This window comes from Urocitellus parryii, chromosome 2, assembly GCF_045843805.1.
Source record: "Urocitellus parryii isolate mUroPar1 chromosome 2, mUroPar1.hap1, whole genome shotgun sequence".
Taxonomy (NCBI): Eukaryota; Metazoa; Chordata; class Mammalia; order Rodentia; family Sciuridae; genus Urocitellus; species Urocitellus parryii.
The window spans coordinates 172,218,693-172,239,575 of NC_135532.1; the positions used below are offsets into that span (position 1 = coordinate 172,218,693).

The following is a 20,883-nucleotide window of genomic DNA, read 5'->3' on the forward strand; positions in this document are numbered from 1 at the left end:
GAGTAAAACCTGATCCTTACAAAGAATCTGACCCTTCCACACAAGCAAAGAAACAGATTAGAATTTGAACTCTCATCACTTACCTGCAGCAGGTAACAATCAGTGCAATGCCTAGGATAAGCAGAAGCCCACCTCCTGCTGCTGCAATCACCACAGTGATAAGCTGATAGGCTACATATGTCAAACAAACAAACAAGGGGATTGGTAGGAGGTATAGTGAATATTGAAGAACAGTCTCCCCTCCCACAGCCACCAACCTTCCTCCGCTGGAGACCTTCTAAGGTCTCTGGAGACCTTCTCTGGCAAGAGATCCTTAATGGCTATCCCTTCCTTTTCTCTGTATTACAAGAGTTTCCCCTTCTAGCCACTCCTAGAATGGTAGGTCCTAAATTGTACCTGCAGACCAGCCCCTTATGACATTTTCACTAATTCATGGCCAAAAGTGAAAAATAAAAGTCAGTGAGTTTTTCACACACTTGTTTCATTTCAATAACTGTTCTATAATATTTTATACTTCTAATTTTTTTCTCAAGATTGTGTCTTTCACCATGTATAAAATATGCCTTGGGAAATGGTATTGTTTTTAAAATTATGGAGAATCTTAGTTGTTTACTACTTTTGATATTAATTGTTGTTTAATCTTTTTGAGAGCAGACATAAAAATGCATGAGTTAGTTTTAGGATCTTACTTGATAAAATAAAAAGAGGCAAGTTAAACTCTCAAATTTATCAAAACCATTATTGGGCAGTTAAGTCTGGGTCTGGGAATCAATGCATAAACCACACTAGGAAGTAAGTAGATGCCTCAAAAAATACATATTGAATTTAATCACCAGAAATTAACAGTGATATAAACAAGCACGTATCATATGTAGTAAATACTACTAAAAGTTTTCATTAATCGGGTTTTATACCTGTATATTTCTGGTGAAATTATTTTTAATAAATTCTATTAAATATTCAGGTTGATTTTTTGTTGTGGAAATAGAATTCAAATTGTGTTCTCAGGTTGTAAGACCCAGGATGAAGGCCAACAACCACATTTTCTGCACAGAATTAAGATTGGCATCATGCTTTCTAGACATTCAGGTAAAGTCAAAGGGTCAGACATGGGGATAATGCTTTAGTCCCCTTTTTGGCTAAGTCTCCTTCTCCCTAAGCACTGGTTGAAAATAAGGGCAGTAGAGAGTAAACAGTGTAAAAGACATTCGGCAAACTTTCCCAATCCTTTTATTTAAATAAATAGCATAGAAACCGGATTTTTATGGAAAACTCTCATGACTGAGTTACATAGGGAATAGCCAAACATAGAATAAGCTCATTCTCTCCTCACCTCCTGACATGTATTCAGAAGTTTTTCTTTTAACAGAAGTGAAGATAAAGGAGAAATCTTTTTTTTTTTTTTTTAAAGAGAGAGTGAGAGAGGGGAGAGAGAGAGAGAGAGAGAATTTTTAATATTTATTTTCTAGTTCTTGGCGGACACAACATCTTTGTTGGTATGTGGTGCTGAGGATCGAACCCGGGCCACACGCATGCCAGGCGAGCGCGCTACCGCTTGAGCCACATCCCCAGCCCAAGGAGAAATCTCTTGAATGTATCTACTCTTCTTCATTTCCACCAACAATGTCCTAAGCTAACATCATCTGTTGTTTAAACAATGGCAACTGCTTCTCAACTCAGCTTCTTGCTCCCAGTCTTATCTGCTCATTATAAAAAGCAAGTCTAATCGTGCCATTTCTCTGCTTTAAAAAACTTCTGTGGCTCCCTCCATTCCTAGATAGAGACCAAATTCTAGTTCTTGCTTATTCCTCCTCACCAAATTAAGTTTTCTTACTTCCAGCAAAACAAGCAAGCATCCATTTTACAAGTGCCTTTGCAGGTGGTTGCAGGTTGTAGCAGGTTCTTCTTTCAAACAATTTTTTTTTTTTAAAGAGACATGGACTATGTAGACAAGTGCTTCTCAAACTATGAACCAGTTTTTGTTCATTTGCTTGTGTTTGGGGATATATTTTAAAAATATAGAACAAAAATAAAGGTTCAAAATTCACTTTCTTTTCTTTTCCCACAGGCACAATAATCATGAATTTCCTTTCTGTCCTTTTTTTTTAAAAAATATTTTTAGTTGTAGATGGACACAATACCTTTATTTTGTTTATTTAGTTTTATGTGGTGCTGGGGATTGAACCCAGAGCCTCACCCATGTTAAGAAAGTGCTCTACCATTGAGCTATAACCCTAGCCCTCCTTTTTGTCCTTTTTAAAGGAGTTGACTGTGGACTGATACCTTTGTAAAATACAATAAAACTATTGGATGCCACAACCATATCAAATTAATATAAACACTTCTAAATACTTTTGTTCAATTTTTTGTTATCTGTTCCCATTACAGACTGCACTTAGAGTAGCACTGGTATAGACTATGCTTTTCAAACTTTCATGTCCATCTGATTCACCCAGAAGCCTTGTGAAATAGATTTCTGGTGCCTACCCTAAGAGGTTTGATTCAGTAGTTCTGTGCAAGGGCTCATAAGCTGTATTTCTTAGGGAGTTCCAAGGAATAGTGATGCTGCTGACTTGAAGACCAGACTGGGTTGCACTGGTATACAATAGAGAGGAGAGGAAACAACACTGGGCTGAAAGCCAGCAGATCTCCTTGCACAAGAGCATAGAGAAAGAGCCTAGGAGATAATGCATCAAAATGTCCAGGAAAGTCAGTACTGTTAATACCTATGGCTTAACTTTTATTTTCTTATTTTTGTTTCTCTGTATTTCCCAAATTTTATTTAGATTTTATACACACACACACACACACACACACACACACACACACACACACACGGGCATGCACTTCTCCAAATACAGAAACTGTGTTAAGTATACATATTGCAAAAAGGGCATATTTCATGTTTTTTGGGGAAGCTATGTTACTGGAAACTTATGTGTATGAACAGTATCACCCACTTCATCTTTTTTTGATCCTTCCTAACCTGATCTTTTGATCTTTTGACTTTAAATTTATTATGATATAGAATAACATGGGGTTTGAATCAAGGCCAAGTGTAATATTTACCAGCTTTGCAAGTGTTCTGAATGTTTATTGAGGTGGGAAAGAAGTAGTGAATGTCATTGTAGGCTTGTCTGGCCTATTCCTTCTTATCTGAAAAGATTCTCCAGAATGAAGAATTTGGAATTCTCAGTCCTACTTCTTCAGAGCCATTTGTTGACATTTTAATGTTTCACCCGCAGTGGCTCTATTTTTCCCTTCACCTTCACAGCTTCACGTTGTTTTAGTCATTGTTAGCACTTTTCATCAAACCAACACACTCTGGGCCTCTACCTTTCCTGTAAGTTCTATTTGTCTTTACATATGTGCTTATTTAGAAGGAACCTACTAGTCTGTCTGCTTGGGCAAACTCCTGAGAATTGTTTACCCTCCTCCATCTACAGTGATGGGAAACATATTTGTACCTGTTTCAACATCTCCTGGTCATAGCTGATTAGGAATAAACACATGATTCAAACTGAATCAATTAGTTCCTTCCCAGAAAAAAAAAGAGAGTCTTCTTTTTCAAAATGACTGAGCAGTGACACACACTCAAGAACCATTTGGCAATATGACTTTCCATCACATTGTCTGGGAAGGAGAGAAAGCCGGACACACACATAGCAAACATCAGAGGGGAGATATGAAGATGGAATCACATTAGCTTGTGCTCTGAATAGAAGGCCCTGACTTCCACTGCTAGAGTCCTCACGGTTCCATGATTCCTGCCACTCTTAATGCTAGAATCCAGAATCCTTCCAATAAACTCTCTATTTAAACTAAAACTAGCTAGGCTTATTTACTCCAGAAGAACTTTAGCCAACTAATACACCATCCTTTTAAACTTTTTAGGTAGTCATATTAATTTTACTTTAAAATTAAATTGGTTCTTTGTGTTTTCCCCTTACCACATTCATTAGGGATGCATGGTTAGATTTTTGCCTTTTAAATCTTTCCTTCCTTCTTCCATCTCTATTTGCAGTATTCTCCTTCCCTCCTTTCTTTTTTTGCACCTTTTAAAATTTGCCTTCTTCAAGTCTACAGGCTGCATGTGAACATACCCAGTGCCCACTGCTCTTCATTATGACAATTTCCTACGTGATTCTTTTACTTTGTTCCAGTTTCTCTCCCTTCCCTCTCACAGAACAGTGCCTGCTAGTGGGAAGATTAGACACAGAGCAGCAATCCTCTTGCCTCAAACCCTGATTCCCTTCTATTCTGACATGAAAGGAGTCCAGTCCAAACTGAGTAAAATGACTACTTTCAGTTGAACAAAACTTTTAGCTGACTTCTGGATAATTACTGATCTCTCCTTTCTCCTAAGCAGTTCATGGCCATCTTCCTGGACATTTCTTTGGAGTAATTTCTGCCAACACATAGCATTTCCACTGGTCTAAGTCTTTTTTACAGTCCCATGCAACCACAGGGTATACACAATTAAAAGGTACTTTTTACACCTGCCATTCAACTGTGGGTTGGGGTGGGAAGACAGTGTGGAATATCTTTAAGCAGAATGTTCTGGTTTTACTGTAAGAGGACTATAAATAGGGAAGACAGGCTCTAAATCCTCTCTGGCCATGCTGGGGGACTGAGGGGAGGAGGGAGTCACTTCTGAAAAGATCCAGAACCCTTCAAAGGAAAGGATGACCTCCAAAAGGACATGGGGTGAATATGAAAGGACAGACAAAAATATCTGTGGCCTGAAAAAAGTATTCTGGGAAAATTATGTGGGTTTTATAATCATAAAGTAATAACCATAAAACAGAAATGATTTGGAGGATGAGATTCTTAAAAGGTAATTAGAAGAGAATGGTTAAGTAAATTATAGTATAAAATAGTATAGAACTTTCAAACGTGACATTATAAAATTATGAAAATGAAAACATTCCACAGTTTACTAGGTTTAAAAACAGGTATATTCAGTGAGATTTAATTCCTTTAAAAGAACACATACATACATATCTCTGGAAACATGGACAATACCAATGTTTCTCAAACTTCAACATGTATGTAATTCTACATACTAACCAAATCTCTGAGTATGATAAAATCCAGCTTCTGATTCAGTAGGTCTGGAGTCAAAAGGCCTGAAATTCGATTTTTCCAATAAGCTCATGGATAATATTGATGCTGCCGGTCCCATGGACCACACTTAGGAGCAAGGACAAATACTATGTAATGTGTAATGAGATTGTTTACCTTAGTTTACTTTTTTCATTACCTTAAACCTAAACCTATTTTTCTAATTCATTTGGGTTAAAAAAAAGGGAGGGGGAAATTAATGGTATATATTGTATTATGCTGTGAAAAATTAATTTATTTTAAAAACAGATAAAAGGTGAAGCAAACAAGTATCAAGGGAGATATTAAAAGTATGAGGAGGGGCTTAGGGTTGTGGTACAGAGGTAAAGCAATTGCCTCACACATATGAGGCACTGGGTTGGATCTTCAGCACCACATACAAATAAATATAATAAAGGTATTGTGTCCATCTACAACTAAAAAATGTCAAAAAAAGAAAAAAAAGGAAAAAGTATGAGGAGGAACCAACATAAAATTCGAACAACAGAGAAAAAAGTGAGGAGAAAGGGTCATATCTAATAATAAATCTGTAAAAAAAAATTCTGGTCAAATGGACAAAAGTGTAAGAAGACAGAATTATTGGAATCTGACCTGTAAACAGAGATAAATTTATCATGACCAGAAAATAAAAAGGGGAGCAATGATAAAACAGGTACAGACCTGGGCTGCTCATGTGTGGGTGGCCCTGTCCTGACCATCCAGTTGGCCCGCATGTCCTCAGGAACTAAAGACTTGAGAGAAGGGCTTGTTTTGCCCTTTTGAAGAATACTCTCTTCAGAAAGGAGGAGCAAGGAATGAAATGTGGGTACAACTAGAAAGTGAATGGAAACTTTTAGCAAGGCAGGACTATGCCTAAGCCCAGAAAATGCTGCAGTTGGATAACTACCAAGAATGTAGGGGTGAGGGAATCTCAAGATCATATGCATGGCTGGGAAAACTGCCTCCCTATCTCACTGGATTTGAGTACAGCACGTGCCCCAAGAGGTTTGCACAGAGAAAAAGCATTTCTATGTCAGTGAAAAACCTAGCCTGAGTACCAGGAGGTACTCCAGGGAGGTACCTACTGTCTTTGGTGGCACATAGTAGAAGTAATAGAGATAGGCAGTAAGAGTTCTGTTATCTGACACCAAAAAGTGATGAGTTACAGACTCCCAAGGTGTTATCATCATACCATGGGGATGAAAACCAGGTGTTCTCAATTCCTTAACCAACACCAGGGCTGGGCCTAGACCTCAGATAAGGAGGCAGGTGGCAAGTGTCTCTTTAATATATGTGCAGCTGAAGCAAGTGCAGCAAGTGCTTCTTTATATATTATTACAAGTAATAATAGTCATCAGCCACTTAAATTATTTTGCAACACTAATGGTAATATATCAAAAATCATAAAATGATATTCATACATCATGTTTTAATGATGGATTGTCAGTGCCAGTTACTGAAGGTGGCTGGGAGCCAACAATTCAGATGGTGGTCTGCCCTCTGCTGGACATAATAACAGAGACTTGGATAAATGCAGAGGAAAAAGAAGTCTCAGGGATCTGGTTACTTCCAGGACCCATAAACATAATGGGGATGACCCTTTTCCTGACGAAAGAACTTACCGAACATTCAATGAATGCAGGAGCATCTCCATACATATAGTAGTTAATGATCTCTAGGGGTGGGGAAAGCAGCAATACCACTTAGTACACTAGAAAGTAAACACAGGCAATACTGCATCCCAGGAACACCTTTTAAAGCACAGATATTCTCTTTATGCTTTAAAAAAGAGAAATACTTGGACCCCAGGTGAGACATTAGCTTATCTAGAAGGTGATTTTCATTTACTTTATTTTTCTGGTGCTGGGAATCAAAACTAAGGCCTTAGCATGTTCTCTACCACTGAGCCATAACCTCAGCCCCCAAAATGATTTTTAGAAAGAATACCTATTATTACCAGACTGTTTTCATAGTCATACCCTTATAAGTTAAAGCACTGACACAAGAATCTTGACTACTTTCTAATTTTTTAAATATCTAAAAAATGATAACATTTCTTGCCTTACTACACTGAGTATTCTGAACATCATTTGCTGTAGGGATGACTCGGGTGTGTCATAATGAACTTCTGTGTTTATATGGTGTTATGCACCTCAGCATCCTTAGTCACCACTAAAGAGCATGGGGTTATTCACACTGCACCCAGCAGCCTCGGGTTGCTACTTCTATTGAACTGAATACTAATTCTGTGAGTTCCTCTCTCTGTCTATTCCTATGACTCTAAATATATTTGTTTCTAGAAGGGATGCCTCAGTCCTTCTCGCAGGTTTCCTATTGTAAATTCTTGCTAGTTGCAGTCAGGATAAATCAAATGACTAAAGTCATCAGTAATCCTAAATGCAGTTCTAAGTCTCTAGACTGACTGAGCTACAAAGACTCCACGCTGGAATCAAAGAGAGTTTATGTCAGTTTTGTACCCAATATTGAATCTGTTTTATTTTATTTCTATTCTTATATTCAAATTTTAATTATAAAATTTGCTAACAGAAAAGCTTTATAAATAAAGAAAATGCCATTGAGGACATAAAAGATAAAGTATAACATTAGGAAATGGAAACTGAGTACACAATAAATAAAATTATGTCCACTACTAGACATATGTCTACTATTAAACAAGAAAACTTAGAATAATATGCCATTTGAACTTTTATCTATAGAATGAGGGATAAAGCTACATAAAATGAAATCTTGATTGTTATTATTCTTGGTATATCAGAATTTCTTTACTGATTCTGATGATAATTTAAATTTGTAATGTCTTGATACCTATAAGAAAATGTCAGTGAATGTGATTTTAAATGACTCATAAAAGAGCTGAATTAGGGCTGGGGTTCTAACTCAGAGTCAGAGTGCTTGCCTAGCATGTGTGAGGCACTGGGATCAATCCTTAGCACTACATAAAAATAAACAAATAAAATAAAGGAATGCTGTCTATATACAACTATCAAAAATTAAAAAAAAAAAAAGTACTGAATTAGGTGTGCAGTGCACTATGCTCCCAGTCCCTACCAGCATTCTCACTGCTCTGTGTTCCATTTTCTACTTCAAGATGCAGGCTTCAGCTTAAAGCAGATGATTCCCAAGGTGGTCTCTAGCACTGACCCCCAGATGGCACTATACTGGAAGTCTCCAAACCACTCCCATGTTCTCCTCTGTCCATTCTCTCCTCCTTTCTGCAGCCCAAGGTACTCTTCTCAATCAAGCTGCTTTCCTGTCCTAAGACTCTTGCCAGATCACCAGTTACTGATTAGAGTCTAACTCTTCAGCCTGGTGATCAAACCCCAACAATTCTTTCTGCATTTCTGTATATATACTATAGCAATATCCACTTAAAAACTGTCCCCAGAATACCTTAGGCCTATGATTGCCTCTGTCAAGAATGTCCTTCTTCCCTCATATCTGCCATTCTTTACAATCCTCCCTCCAATTCCATCCCCTCTAAGAAACACTCTGGGGGTCCTTGCATTCTCTTCTAGGCATGGTCTCTGCCTCCCGCCTCATGCCTGATTTATCACACTAACACTCCCATAGTTGGGGCTATTAAAGAATATTTATCTTCCCTCTCTGTCTTCAGCCCTTAGTGAGCACCAGGCAAGTCTTTCCCCATTCCACACAGCACAGGTCCTAAGAAGATAATGGGTTTAAACTGAGGAAAATGGGACAAGACTGATACCCTATACACTGATACCAGTCCAGGACTGCCAAGTGCAATTCTCCACTTTTATATACTTACGGTTTCCACAGTTGAGACCCCCGAGGCCGAACGGGCAACTGGAAGTTCAAGAGAGAAAAAAAGAACAAGAATCAGTTTCAAATCTAAAAAGAAATAATGGAGGTAATTTACTAAAGTAATTTCTTAAGCTGTTTTGGGGTTTTTGTTTTTGCAATACTGTAGGGGACCTATGACCTCCCAAAGCACTCTATCACCTATTTTTTAAAATTCAAGAGTCTTGCTAAGTTGCCCAGACTGTCCTTCAACTTGCAACATTTCTGCCTCAGCTTCCTTAGTAGCTGGGATCACAGGTGTGTGTCACCATTATTAGTTGGAGTAGTTCTTTATTAGGATAGACTTTGTTTTAGAATAGTTTTTATAATAAGATTTGTAGCAATTTCATCAGAAAAAAAGAACATGGACCCTACCTCATACAGGTTTCATTTTCAAGCCTATATCCATCCTCACATGCTGAAAGAGAAAAGGAAACCATGAATGTATTTATTTATCTCCCTTCCCCATCTTGAAGTCCACAAGCATATTCCAGAACCAGAGTCTGAAAATAGCTTTAAATATTTATTTATTTATTTATTGCAGTTGCAGATGGACAGCATGCCTTTATTTTATTTGCTTATTTTTGTATGTGGTGCTAAGGATTGAATCCCGTGCCTCACCCACACTAGGCAAGTGCTCTGCCACTGAGTCCCAGCACCCAGCCCTTGCTTTAAATTTTCTATAACCTGACCTAAACACTGCTGCCAGCTCACCTTTTGACATAATCAAGAAACTTTTGCTAATCTCTTTGTGGCTCTGTTTCCCATTTAATAGAAAGAAAATTATAAATAGTTACCTTATAGTTTCATGGACAAGGTACCAAGTGTTTCTGCATAGGCCTGGTACACAGTAATCACTATGTAAATGTTTATAGTTGTAATTATTATCCCCAAAATGCAATTTTTTAAGGAAGTTCTATATACATACAGATAAGGACTGTCTCTGGTAGAATTATCATTCCATATGCTCAAAGACAAGTGTTTCACCTTCTTTGATGTAAATCAAATCTTCAACCAGATATTGCCTTATTAGCCCTCTTCCATAAGGAGATAGAAGCAGTGGATTACACTCTCTGGGGCACAGTTGTAATGGGCATCCAGGTTTTCATGAGAGTCTGTGAAGGGGATTCTGTTCATATCTAGATGTGTCCTAACTGGTACCCAAGAACATAACTTTGAACCCTCTGGCAATGCTACTTCCAGAACATGCTTTACTGAAAGGATAGAAGCCCAGTTCAGTTATTCCCTTGGATCAGTGGTTCCCAAATTTATATCATCACAGAATACTTTCAACGTTACAATAACTCAACAGAACACCACAAGCTACAATGCATGCTTGAATGAAAGCAGACAATGAAAAATGGCCTCATAGACAAATTCCTTAAAATAAAGAATGATAAAAATTTAATTCATGATTAATGTACAATAGACACTGCATAAAAATGCACAGATAAAAAGGTACAGAGCTGCCAGTCGCCATCCCTGAACAGATAGCAGACATGCACTAATGGTGAGTTGTGAATGCAGCAGTGTGTGTGGCTGACAGTGAGATGAAGGAGGGAGGAGAACGTCCTGCAGGCTAGGTCTAAAGGTCTTTCACAGATTCCCTAGTATCCTGTATTCTAGAATTGTGCCTGATAGTGTTAACTGTGTAATATGTTTAATATTCTTTCTTCTTATACATTTACAATGTTAGAAGCTAAATCTATTTTACTGTTATAAACTATCTTTGAACATATTACTGGAGTCTCATGGAACACATTCAGGAAAACAGTGTTCTAAATTAATCTGTAACTTAAGATTGCAGATCACTAAAGAGCTGTGAACCTGGATTACACTGTTTGGGCCCCACAGAATCACTTTTCTTGAGATACTTACTCTCGTATTGAGGGACATATACATATGCACGCATGTGTGCATGTGCACACACACACACATACATATGTATTTAAATAAAAAACCACTATAGGAAAGTCATATAGCATTTACTACAGGATGATGCAGACCATGTTGCCACAATACCACTCAGTAACCTCTTGCTGCGGATGCCCAGAGAAATTTCTCTCTGGCCCTACTGCCTAGAAAGATGGATATTTTCCCAGTTGCTCTCTGAATGACTGAGTTTTATTTTATGGATCCTAATTATTTTCTAAGTCATGTTCCTATTTTTACTTTAGTATCCAGGAAGCTCAGAACTTAACTGAGAGGCTTATTTTAGCAAACTTACAGGGCCTTATGGTTTATCTTTCTGCATATTCACTTTCCTTCTAGCCTCAACAAAGTATTTAATTTTCCCTTCAACCTAATTTATCTTTTTAAAGTATTTTAAAATTTTGTTTCATTATATGATTTTCCATTAAGTGCTTCAACTCCTTTATGCAACAAGGTAGAGTATAATCATCTTATAATCAGTTAAACCTTTGAGTTTTCTGCTGCCTTTACTAGAGTGGGACCTTCTCTTTGGAACAAGCAAGTACTCTTGCACATCCCAGACTGACACAGAAAGCATTGTGCCCTAATGATCCTCTTCTCAATGCATCAATCTGCATCATGTTACATCAGAGATGTGAAAGTGAGGGAACCACCCAGATGTGACCTATGGCTCACACTACAGGGCAGCTACACAAGGACTGCTCACTTCTTCTACTTCAGCAGTCTGTTGTATTCTGAACACCACTTCCTGGAAACGCTTTTCACATCAAATCTACCTACCCAATCCTTGTCTGCTGGGTGGGAACTTTCTACTCTTTGGCTGTCATCCAGTCATGTATAAGGTCCATCTGTTGTCCTGACTGAGAGTTAATGGGTTACGCTATCTTCATTTAGCTTCAGAAGTAGCCTAATTCCCTGAAGTAATGACATTTCTCCATTTCAAAAGGAGTCATTCAGTCATTCATCAAAGACTGAGTGCTATGCTACTGTGTGCTTGGTATGCTAGGATCTTAGGGGAAACCTTGTCAGTAAGGCACTCCCATGTTCCTTAGGACTCGGTTTCTCATTGCATACACCCCAGAGGGACTCACCACAGAGCATTAAGATGAAAAGAATGTGATTAGAACTTGCATATGTGCTCAACTGGGCTTTTCCTATTGCTATGGCAAACAAGCAAATTCAAGCATTATAGACTTAAATAAATGGTGGGATCTTAATAACTCTTTTGTTCCCTTGTTAGAACCTAAGTGAGGATGTTCCACTCTTTTCCTACCATGTTTGCTACCCTATTGTCCATGAGCTTACTCAACAGACATTTGTTGAACCCTCCCACATACTAGGCCCTATTCTAGAATATGGTTCTGGTTTTCAAGGAACTTGTAATCTGGTCAGATGACAATGGTTCCTTAGAATTTCCCATGCATGATGAAAGGAAGCTAAGAAACCTATAGGAGGGATATCTATTTTTTTATATACCTTTATTTTATTTATTTATTTTTATGTGGTGCTGAGGATCGAGTCCAGAGCCTCTCGCATGTGCTAGACAAGTGCTCTATTGCTGAGCCCCAGCCCTATCCCCGGGACATCTATTTTTAATTTTATATTTATTTTTAATTTTATATGTAGCTTTGAAAGACTGGTAAAGATGTTTTATGTGAGACATTAAGAAGTGTGCATGGTGCTTGGGATGTGGCTCAAGTGGTAGTGCGCTCACCTGGCATGCATGAGGCACTGGGTTTGATCCTCAGCACCACATAAAAATAAAATAAAGATATTGTGTCCACCTAAAACTAAAAAATAAACATAAAAAAAGAAGTGTGCATGTGTACATGTGCATACAACAGAGAACAATACAGAAACTTACTAATATACAGCCCGAATTTCAGTGATTAGAAAAAACATACACATATCCCTACCCTCCACTTACACAGACGACTGACCAGATCTGAGGCATCCGAAAGAGTTATCATTTAAAATATGCCAGTGCTCCAGCACTGATGGCCAGAAGATGTCACTGCTAATCTATCAGAACCTAGCTGACAGGAAGTTCTAATCCAAGAAATTCTAGATCCATTCACCAGAGGCCTTATGGCCACAGGCACTGCTGAGAAGAGGCTTCACAGAGCCTTGGCAAGAGTCCAAAAGTTATTCAAGATTTCCTTATGTTGCTTCTCAGGTCATCACTTGGTAAACATAAGGTTGTTGGTGCCTGTACCATTACATTTGGTAAATCTCTAACAGCTCTGCTATTGCTAATGCTAGCCTGTGACACAATTATAAAATTGCTGACTTGGCAGCAAAGAAATATGGCTCAGGACAGCCAAAAGCAAGGGTAGCAGGCAAGATTGTTCTTGAAGCACCACTCACAGGGGCTATCTCCCCTACATGCCAAAGCTGCTGCCCACCTTGTATCCCTTCCTGCCATCCGCATACCCCAGCACACATGGACTTTAAGCTGGGCTTAACTCCCAGTTTTTAAAAGGGGCAAGGCACATTCGCATTAAGCCAGATAAGAGGGAATTACAAAGCATTATCTCTTTGTAGCTAAGCAGCAGTCTGGCACAACACTGAGAAAGGTTGTGTCCCAGTCATGTGTCAAGACTGCTGTGTAACTCAGAGATGTGGCCTTCCTGTTCAAAACCTATCACAGGTCCTACCTGGAGAACTGACGATGTATACTTCGGAACTCTATCAAAACACAACAAGGACAGAGAGTCTGGAGCTCAGGAGGCGAGTATAGCCCCGAAATATATTTTCATATTCTTCTGATGGAACAAGTCCTCTAACAGGAAGTCCTGACAGAAATAAGGGGCATTTCACCTTGCCCCAGTATGTGATTTTTTACTCAGATCCCAATATATCTGTTACCATCAAGGTGCTGACTGAACAGGAAATCTGTGCCATCCACATTCTAATGGGAGGCAATACTTAGAACTAACTACATGAAAAACTAGCTTTCATACTGGCAGTTTTTCTAATGATCACAAATTAATAGCAGTCTTTTATGTCAGGGTATACAGTGCTCTGGACATGAATTTATTTTATTTTAAAGTAATATTCTTAGATTATAGTCATTGAGCAGTTTTTATTCTAAACTGAATAAATTTAATCCTCACCTAAAAGGTTAGTAGAATTAGACTTTTGCTCTCAAACACTTCATGAAAACTTTAAAACTATAACTCATTAATTCAACAACAAGGGGCTGGGGTTGTGGCTCAGCGGTAGAATGCTCACCTAGTACATGCAAGGCCCTGGGTTTGATCCTCAGCACCACATAAAAATAAATAAAATAAAGGTATTGTGTCCAATTACAACTAAAAAATATTTTTTAAAAATTTAACAACAACTTGGGCAAAATACAAGAGGGAATGCTGATAGCTAAAAAATACCTCTATATACACTGCCTTCTTTAATTCCTAGAATATGTAAAGAAGCACCATTACACACATTTCATGGGAGAGGAAACTGAGGCTCAGAGAAATGAAGTGACTTATCCAAGATGAAACTCGAACAGTGAGGCCAAGTAGGGTGCTAACTCAGGTCTTTTGGGCCTTAGTTGAGTACACTGTCTACTGAGCCACAAATGTCCCTAAAAGACACAGACCTGACTCCATGCTTGTATTTCCACTTTAAGAGATTAGCAGGCAACCGATAAAAATTAGAACAATAATTTTTCTAACTACCTCTAAGTAGGAAAAAAAAATTTTAAGGCATTGCTATCATAGGCATTCCATTCTCTTTTCTTTTCTTTTGAATCAATTGACCAGACCAACATGCACCAGTGGGAAATAATGCTATTATTCCAAGGAGATAAAGTATTCAATCCAGCTATGAGCAAATTAACAAAAAACAGTCACCCCCAGTTAAGAGGAGTCACATTCGGAGCAGAGGGAAAGGGAAGGAAGGAGAAAGGGAGGGGGAGGGGGAGAGGGGAAGAGAGAGAGCGCTCCTATACTGGGCAGAGAAAAGCATCTTCTTGTCCCCAGAAACACCAGCAAACCTGTTGCTACCTCGGCAGGAGTGATCCATCTTGTTGAACTGAAAATAGCCTGACTTGCACTGGCATAATGCAACACCATCCAGATCAGTACAGATGGAGGTCTCTTTGTCACATTCTGGACTCTTCCGTTTGCACAAGCTGCCCGCTAGAATGAGAAAAACAAGACAGTGAAACAAAACAAAACTTCAAACTGTAAGATGCATGAACTTGCTATTCACAGAATCTGAGAATTTCCCAAAGAGTCTCTATAGAGTAACATTCCTCAGATGTTCACTCTGCAATGCCTTCTGCAGTTCCTCCCCTGTATCAGTCCCAGACCTATTTACTAAATGGTCACAAGTGTTCCCCACTGAGAACACCCACACAGAAAAACCAAACTGGAAAGAAATAGGGTGCTTCCCCTCTTCTGTCACCTATTGCAAATGTGATTCCACTGTGGTATCCTTCATACTAAAAGACAGAGTGGGACAGTGGGAGGATTAGAATAAACCCAGAAATGTGACCACGCTCTTAGGTAGCTTAGAGACTTGGACCAAAAACAACTAGTGCTGGTCAGACCTGCCTCAAGTGTATCTCAGTTCTGTTTATCTGTATGACCTAGAAGGCCCCAGCACATTCCTCATGATAGAGTAGCTTGCTGCCCTGAAAGTAAATTAACCAACAGAGACCTACAAAGAGAGGCACAAACAAAACTCAGCTTGCCCAGGGCTAGAGCACAGTTATGTTTGTCTGACTGTTCCCTTCACTACAGTAATGGTTTCTTGGGCCTTATTCACTTCTGGGGTCTTTGGATCCTTGTGCAGAGAATGCTAGGTACATATATGCCAAAGGTGCCATCATTCCATTAGTCTCTTTGCTGAAAGAAGCAGGGGCAGGCAAGGAAGGAGCCCATCTTTCAGGCTGTTTCCATATTTATTCTAGGGCCTTATTCATTTCATGGATGACAAAGAATCATTTCATTACTATCAAAAGGCATTAACTATTGATTGGTCCATGGTTTTCTATGAGGCTGTATATAGCAGACACAATAAGGGAGCATTTTACCATCTAAGATAAGCCCAACAAAAAGGTCATGTGTAAATGGTGGTACAGAAGCAGTAAGACAAAAATATGAAACCAATTGGATAGTGAATAGTGACTTATCTATACCCATGTACAGGGCCAGGTAAGATAGATATGTGCTTTTTGCTGTTGTTGGGAGGCAAGAGCAAGGTCAAATGGGAAGAGAGCTGCAATGGGAAGGACAATGTGTATAATATGCTATGAGGAGTGTCTGCCAATTTTCCAGGTATATTCTCCCCTCCTCTACCTTAAAAAAGATCCCAACTTATTCAGAAGCCAGATACCAGTTGTTAATTATAGCAAAACTGCCCCTTGGCCAGGCAGGTTCTAGAGATGGGAGTTGACACTAGGGCTCAAAAACCCACACAGGACATCCAGCATCTACCCATTTTGTAAGTTTTAGGGCACAGCCTAGATGCAGTGAGGTAAGTTTCAGACACAACTTTAGTTCTCATTGCTGAGTTTCCTGCCTTTATCAGTGGAAGCTGGCATGCTAAATCAGAACTCTGTTTGTAATGTGATGGAATTTCCTTTGTTTATTGTAAAATTTTTGCATTTAATGGAAAAAATTTTAAATGGAAAATCTCATCAGGCAAAGACTGCAAAACTGGTACCAATGAGGTACTAAACTTCAACAAACCACTACCTGAATTCTTTGGATACTTTGCCAATCCAATAGCCTTAATAAAAAGAAATATCTCCAGGTTAGACAGTTTTGTCCAGGCTGTAGTAGCCTTGTCTAGTAGCTAGCATGAATTGCCTGGCCTGATCAGATATTTTCTGGGAGCCAATGTCATGTTTTCCTTCCATCCTGTCCACTGATCCAGTGCTGAAGCCATCATTCCCTGCACAGAAGCAGATTCATATGAAAGAGGGAAAGCAGTCTGCCTCTGCAATGGAGACTGCTTTCCTAAAAATTCTCAAAGATTCTATTATAAATCCATCCAACAGAACCACAAATAGTCTCATTTTCATTGAAAGCCTGGTGATGTGATTTTTCTTCATTCACAATTCCCATGGTCTTTCCTGGGTATAACATCCGATAAACAGACAATGGACACTTAAAGTAAATCTACGACTGAGACATTTCATGGGGGATTTCCAAAGTCTCTAAATCTCTGGAGATCATGAGAACTGCATTTCTCTGAAAGGCAGGGAAATAGACATTTTGTGAATCAAAGGGTGAAAACCCTCTTTTCCAATGGGAATGTCCAGAATACACAGTGCTGCCCACATGCTGGAAACATCCAGATGTCAGAATCACACAGCTCCTGGTAGTCAAGTTCACCTCTCTTGCACTTTCCTGTTAGCAAGTGACCAAGTTGGGTTTGTTGGCAAAATCTGGAGAAGTCCTTGGAGGAAAAAACAGGGAAGTGATCCCATTTCCAGACAATATGCATAACTGTCTTTGTTTTCAAGTGGTGGGAAAGGAGAAATACAGAATGAGTGCCTCAGCAAGGAAGCAAGGACGACAGGCACCCTCCCATAAGCCATATCCAAGCAGTTTACAGAATGGGGGTCAGAGAGAAGGTAGGGCTGCTGTGAACTCTTAGAAATTAAAATATCTGGCCACCTGATTTGCAAGACACAATGCATTTACTGGTGAAAAAATAATAACATGGTACAATGCTGACCACACATATAAGTTTCTCCATAAATATTTAGTGAAATGAAAGGGACTACCTCATTGGGAAGGAAAAATTGGTACCCTTGAATCTTTAGCAAGAGAAACAAAAAAGAAAAACCAAAGTCCCAAATTTCCAGCACTAAATAATGGGGCATAAACTTTTCAACTAACTCCGTAGTTGGTAGTCCCTTTGATTCCAAAAAGTTTAGTCCTTTCCCCTACCCCAAATTAATAACTAACTAGCCCTTAAATAGGCCAACCTCCAGTGCTTATCCCAGAACAAAAGGATAACTATTCAGCTCCCAAGCTCCACAATACAGAGGCCTACATGGGAAAACAGTTACAAAACCCTGACCCATTGGGAGTGTCCCAGATTGACCAGCAGATAGAGTGCCAAAATTTGATACCTTCAATTTATGTCCAACATCTGGATACCAGATGGGGAGATTTTGACTAGATTCTACATCCTTTGCCAGACTAAGCTGTGTGGTAAAATGAGCTAACCAGAGTCCACTTTGATCACTTATGATGTGCCAAGTGGGACTAGTCCCCTTGGCGAAGAAGCACTTTTTATTCCACACAGATTTCCCAACCCAGAGGTAAAACTCCCCCTTCAAGACCCAAATTTGCCTTCTGAACTTGTCTCTAAACTCTTTCTTCATTTGCCTTACCCTATATGCACTGCAGAAGCTTCTCATAAAACAGACAAAGCAAGAACAAGAAAAGGAAAACTCTCATGGGGAGCATATGGCCCTACATCCTACCAGTCTTGTTATATGTTTATAATTTATTTAAAAAAAAAACAACCCACACACCCATAGGTAATAATGCACATCCTTTTTTACTTTATAGTTATCATTATGAAGGTTTTGGGGTCACTGACAAGCACATATACTTCATGTGTGAGTTTCCTGTCTCTTCAGGGAACAAAAAGAGTTTTTCTTTGTAACATCAGTTTCTATGTTCCTTCTCCTCACACCCTAATACTGTACAGAAGAAATAGAAGGGGCCACATGCCAAAGACAGGTGCCCTCAAGACTGTGTGCCCACAGGCTGTGTGCGAGTGTGCGCCTATTCGGGATTTGAACCCAGAATACTTTCAGGTCTGTGCCTGACTACATGGGCAGAGTCCTCTTAGAGGACCTCTACTTCTCTTACCTCTAAAGATCCGCCTCTGAGATCCCAAGAGCTGGCAAACCTCAGCAGAGGACCTGCAGGAGTTGACACATTTCTGGATCCCGTCGGCCAAGTCAAACAGCGTCACATTGGAAGTCAGGGAAAAGGTGGTTTGCAGTGAGATCACCACTGCACTGGATTCCCTGTGGGCACAGTTTTTGAGTCTTTAATTGACCCAAAATGACCTAAAATTATATGTGGGCCCCAGGGCTTTTGGAAAGTAGGTATCATAGCCATTTTCCAGTGAGGGAACAGGAGAACATAAAGTCCCATTTGTCTTTGGGTCACCCAGGGGCTTGGTCAAAATAGAGTCAAGTTTTGTTGCCATCACCCATCTTATAACAGCCTCCCTTTTCCACAGACTGGATCATAAGCAAATATAATTCAGTTTCTTACCTAGATGCATGAACTGTGGATCGGATATAACCAGGTAACGTTGAAAAACACACATTTAACTGCAAAGAAGAACAGTTTGTCATTAACTGTGATTTAGACAAAAGCTTTGGACCAAGAACCAATTTCCTATTTTCAGGATAAAATAGGCATTTTCCAGCCATCAAGTGATCAGCAGGCAGCTTTACACAGAAATGGTGTCCTTTATTTGTTCCCCTCTTAAATGCTTTTCTGTTGTTCCCCAAATACAAAGGGAGAGAGGCGAATAGTAAATCAGTGGGGAAATCTTGGCAGGAAATGATGTTCAGAACAGCACCCTTGGATGCAAAACATCTTCAAAGGAGCAGATTTCTTCTAACACCCAAGGTTTCAAAAAACTTAGAGGCAACTGTTTATTTGGACTCTGCATAGTGAACAGGCTCCTTTCAGCTTCCCCAGGTCTGATGGGTCCTATATCAGACCCCTCCTAAAATACAATGAGTTGACCTAACTCAAAGATAGGTCTTCTTCAAAAAGGCTCTCCATGGGAAATTACATTATGTGGGTCAAGAGCTCTTTTGCTGAGAGCAAATTAAGAGCCACTCTCCCTGTGTTTGCCTTGTGCCCTCAGAGCACAGAAAATATCTCTACACCATAAAGTATCAGTATCATGTATACTTCCTTGCTGCCCTCTGTATTAGGGGCTATAGATTCCTTTTATGGAGCAGAGGGTCTCAATATCTTGCTCTATGTGTAGCCATCAGTCCTCAAGCCAGTGTCTCAGAGCCATCTCACTGGTTAGATGATGGACTCAAGGGGCTGGGGTTGTGGCTCAGTGGTAGAGCACTTGCCTAGAATGCGTGAGGCACTGGGTTCAATCCCCAACACCACATAAAAATAAACAAATAAAATAAAGGTATTGCGTCCATCTACAAGTAAAAAAAATATTTTAAAAAAAGAAGATGGAGTCAAGTTTGGAGTATTATCAAATGACTTTTGGCTTTGCTTGACATTTCTTTATATGGTCTTATAGCAATGATTTGTTATTTCTGTTTTATTATTAATTTTTCTCCCAGGTATTATTTGACAGAATGGCACCTTAGCAAAGACCAAACAAGTAGCTTCCCCAGCTGCTATTTAATTCTTCACTGTTTCTTGGGGACAGGTGTGTCACATCACTAATAAATTACACTATAATGCTGGGCAGATAAGTCATTGAGTTCTGTGTAATGTAAAGAACCACACTCCTACACAGGGTTCTAAACCCCTGTACTACCTTAGAAGGAAATATCTACCTATAGCACAATCAGGAGGCAGCAGTGATGGAGTGACAAGGTATAGGGTTAGCAGACATAAAATCAGGCTGTGTAGCAAAGGCCATGCCTTTGCAAGATAATTTCTAAGCCCTTGGACTGTACTGTCTACTATAAATGTCTCTGGAGAGTGATACTGGCTAAATAGTATTGTTATATTGTGTGCAAGTATAAATATGTGACAACAAATCCCACTATTATGGACAACTATAATGTACCAACTTAAAAAGGAAGAAAAAATATAAAAATGTTTTTGTTTACCTGGGGGTCCTTGGCCATATCAAGGAGTCTAACACTATGATATATGATGAGGGCTTTAGGTGACATGGTATTAGCTAAGCCTCTAGAGGTGCCAGAGACTGAGATAAGCCCAAATAAAGGCTTCAGATACCTAGGTTCAGGTGAGTTTTCTGATTGACAATATACTGCCCATGACTCCATAGGGACAGGACAACTAGAAATAGCATCTGGAG

At 39.3% G+C, this 20,883-nt stretch overlaps 1 protein-coding gene across 1 annotated transcript in view; it reads right to left on the reverse strand.

Annotated features, from left to right (window-relative positions):
* Heg1 (heart development protein with EGF like domains 1) overlaps positions 1 to 20,883 on the reverse strand; it is a 74,895-nt gene that overhangs the window by 9,666 nt on the left and 44,346 nt on the right. The window contains exons 11-16 of the mRNA XM_026393920.2: positions 19,122 to 19,180; positions 18,708 to 18,868; positions 14,871 to 15,005; positions 9,304 to 9,346; positions 8,897 to 8,934; positions 84 to 171 (exon numbers count right to left, since the gene is read on the reverse strand). Of these exons, the coding sequence (XP_026249705.2) occupies positions 84 to 171; positions 8,897 to 8,934; positions 9,304 to 9,346; positions 14,871 to 15,005; positions 18,708 to 18,868; positions 19,122 to 19,180 (524 nt within the window). The remainder of the gene's footprint in view (positions 1 to 83; positions 172 to 8,896; positions 8,935 to 9,303; positions 9,347 to 14,870; positions 15,006 to 18,707; positions 18,869 to 19,121; positions 19,181 to 20,883) is intronic.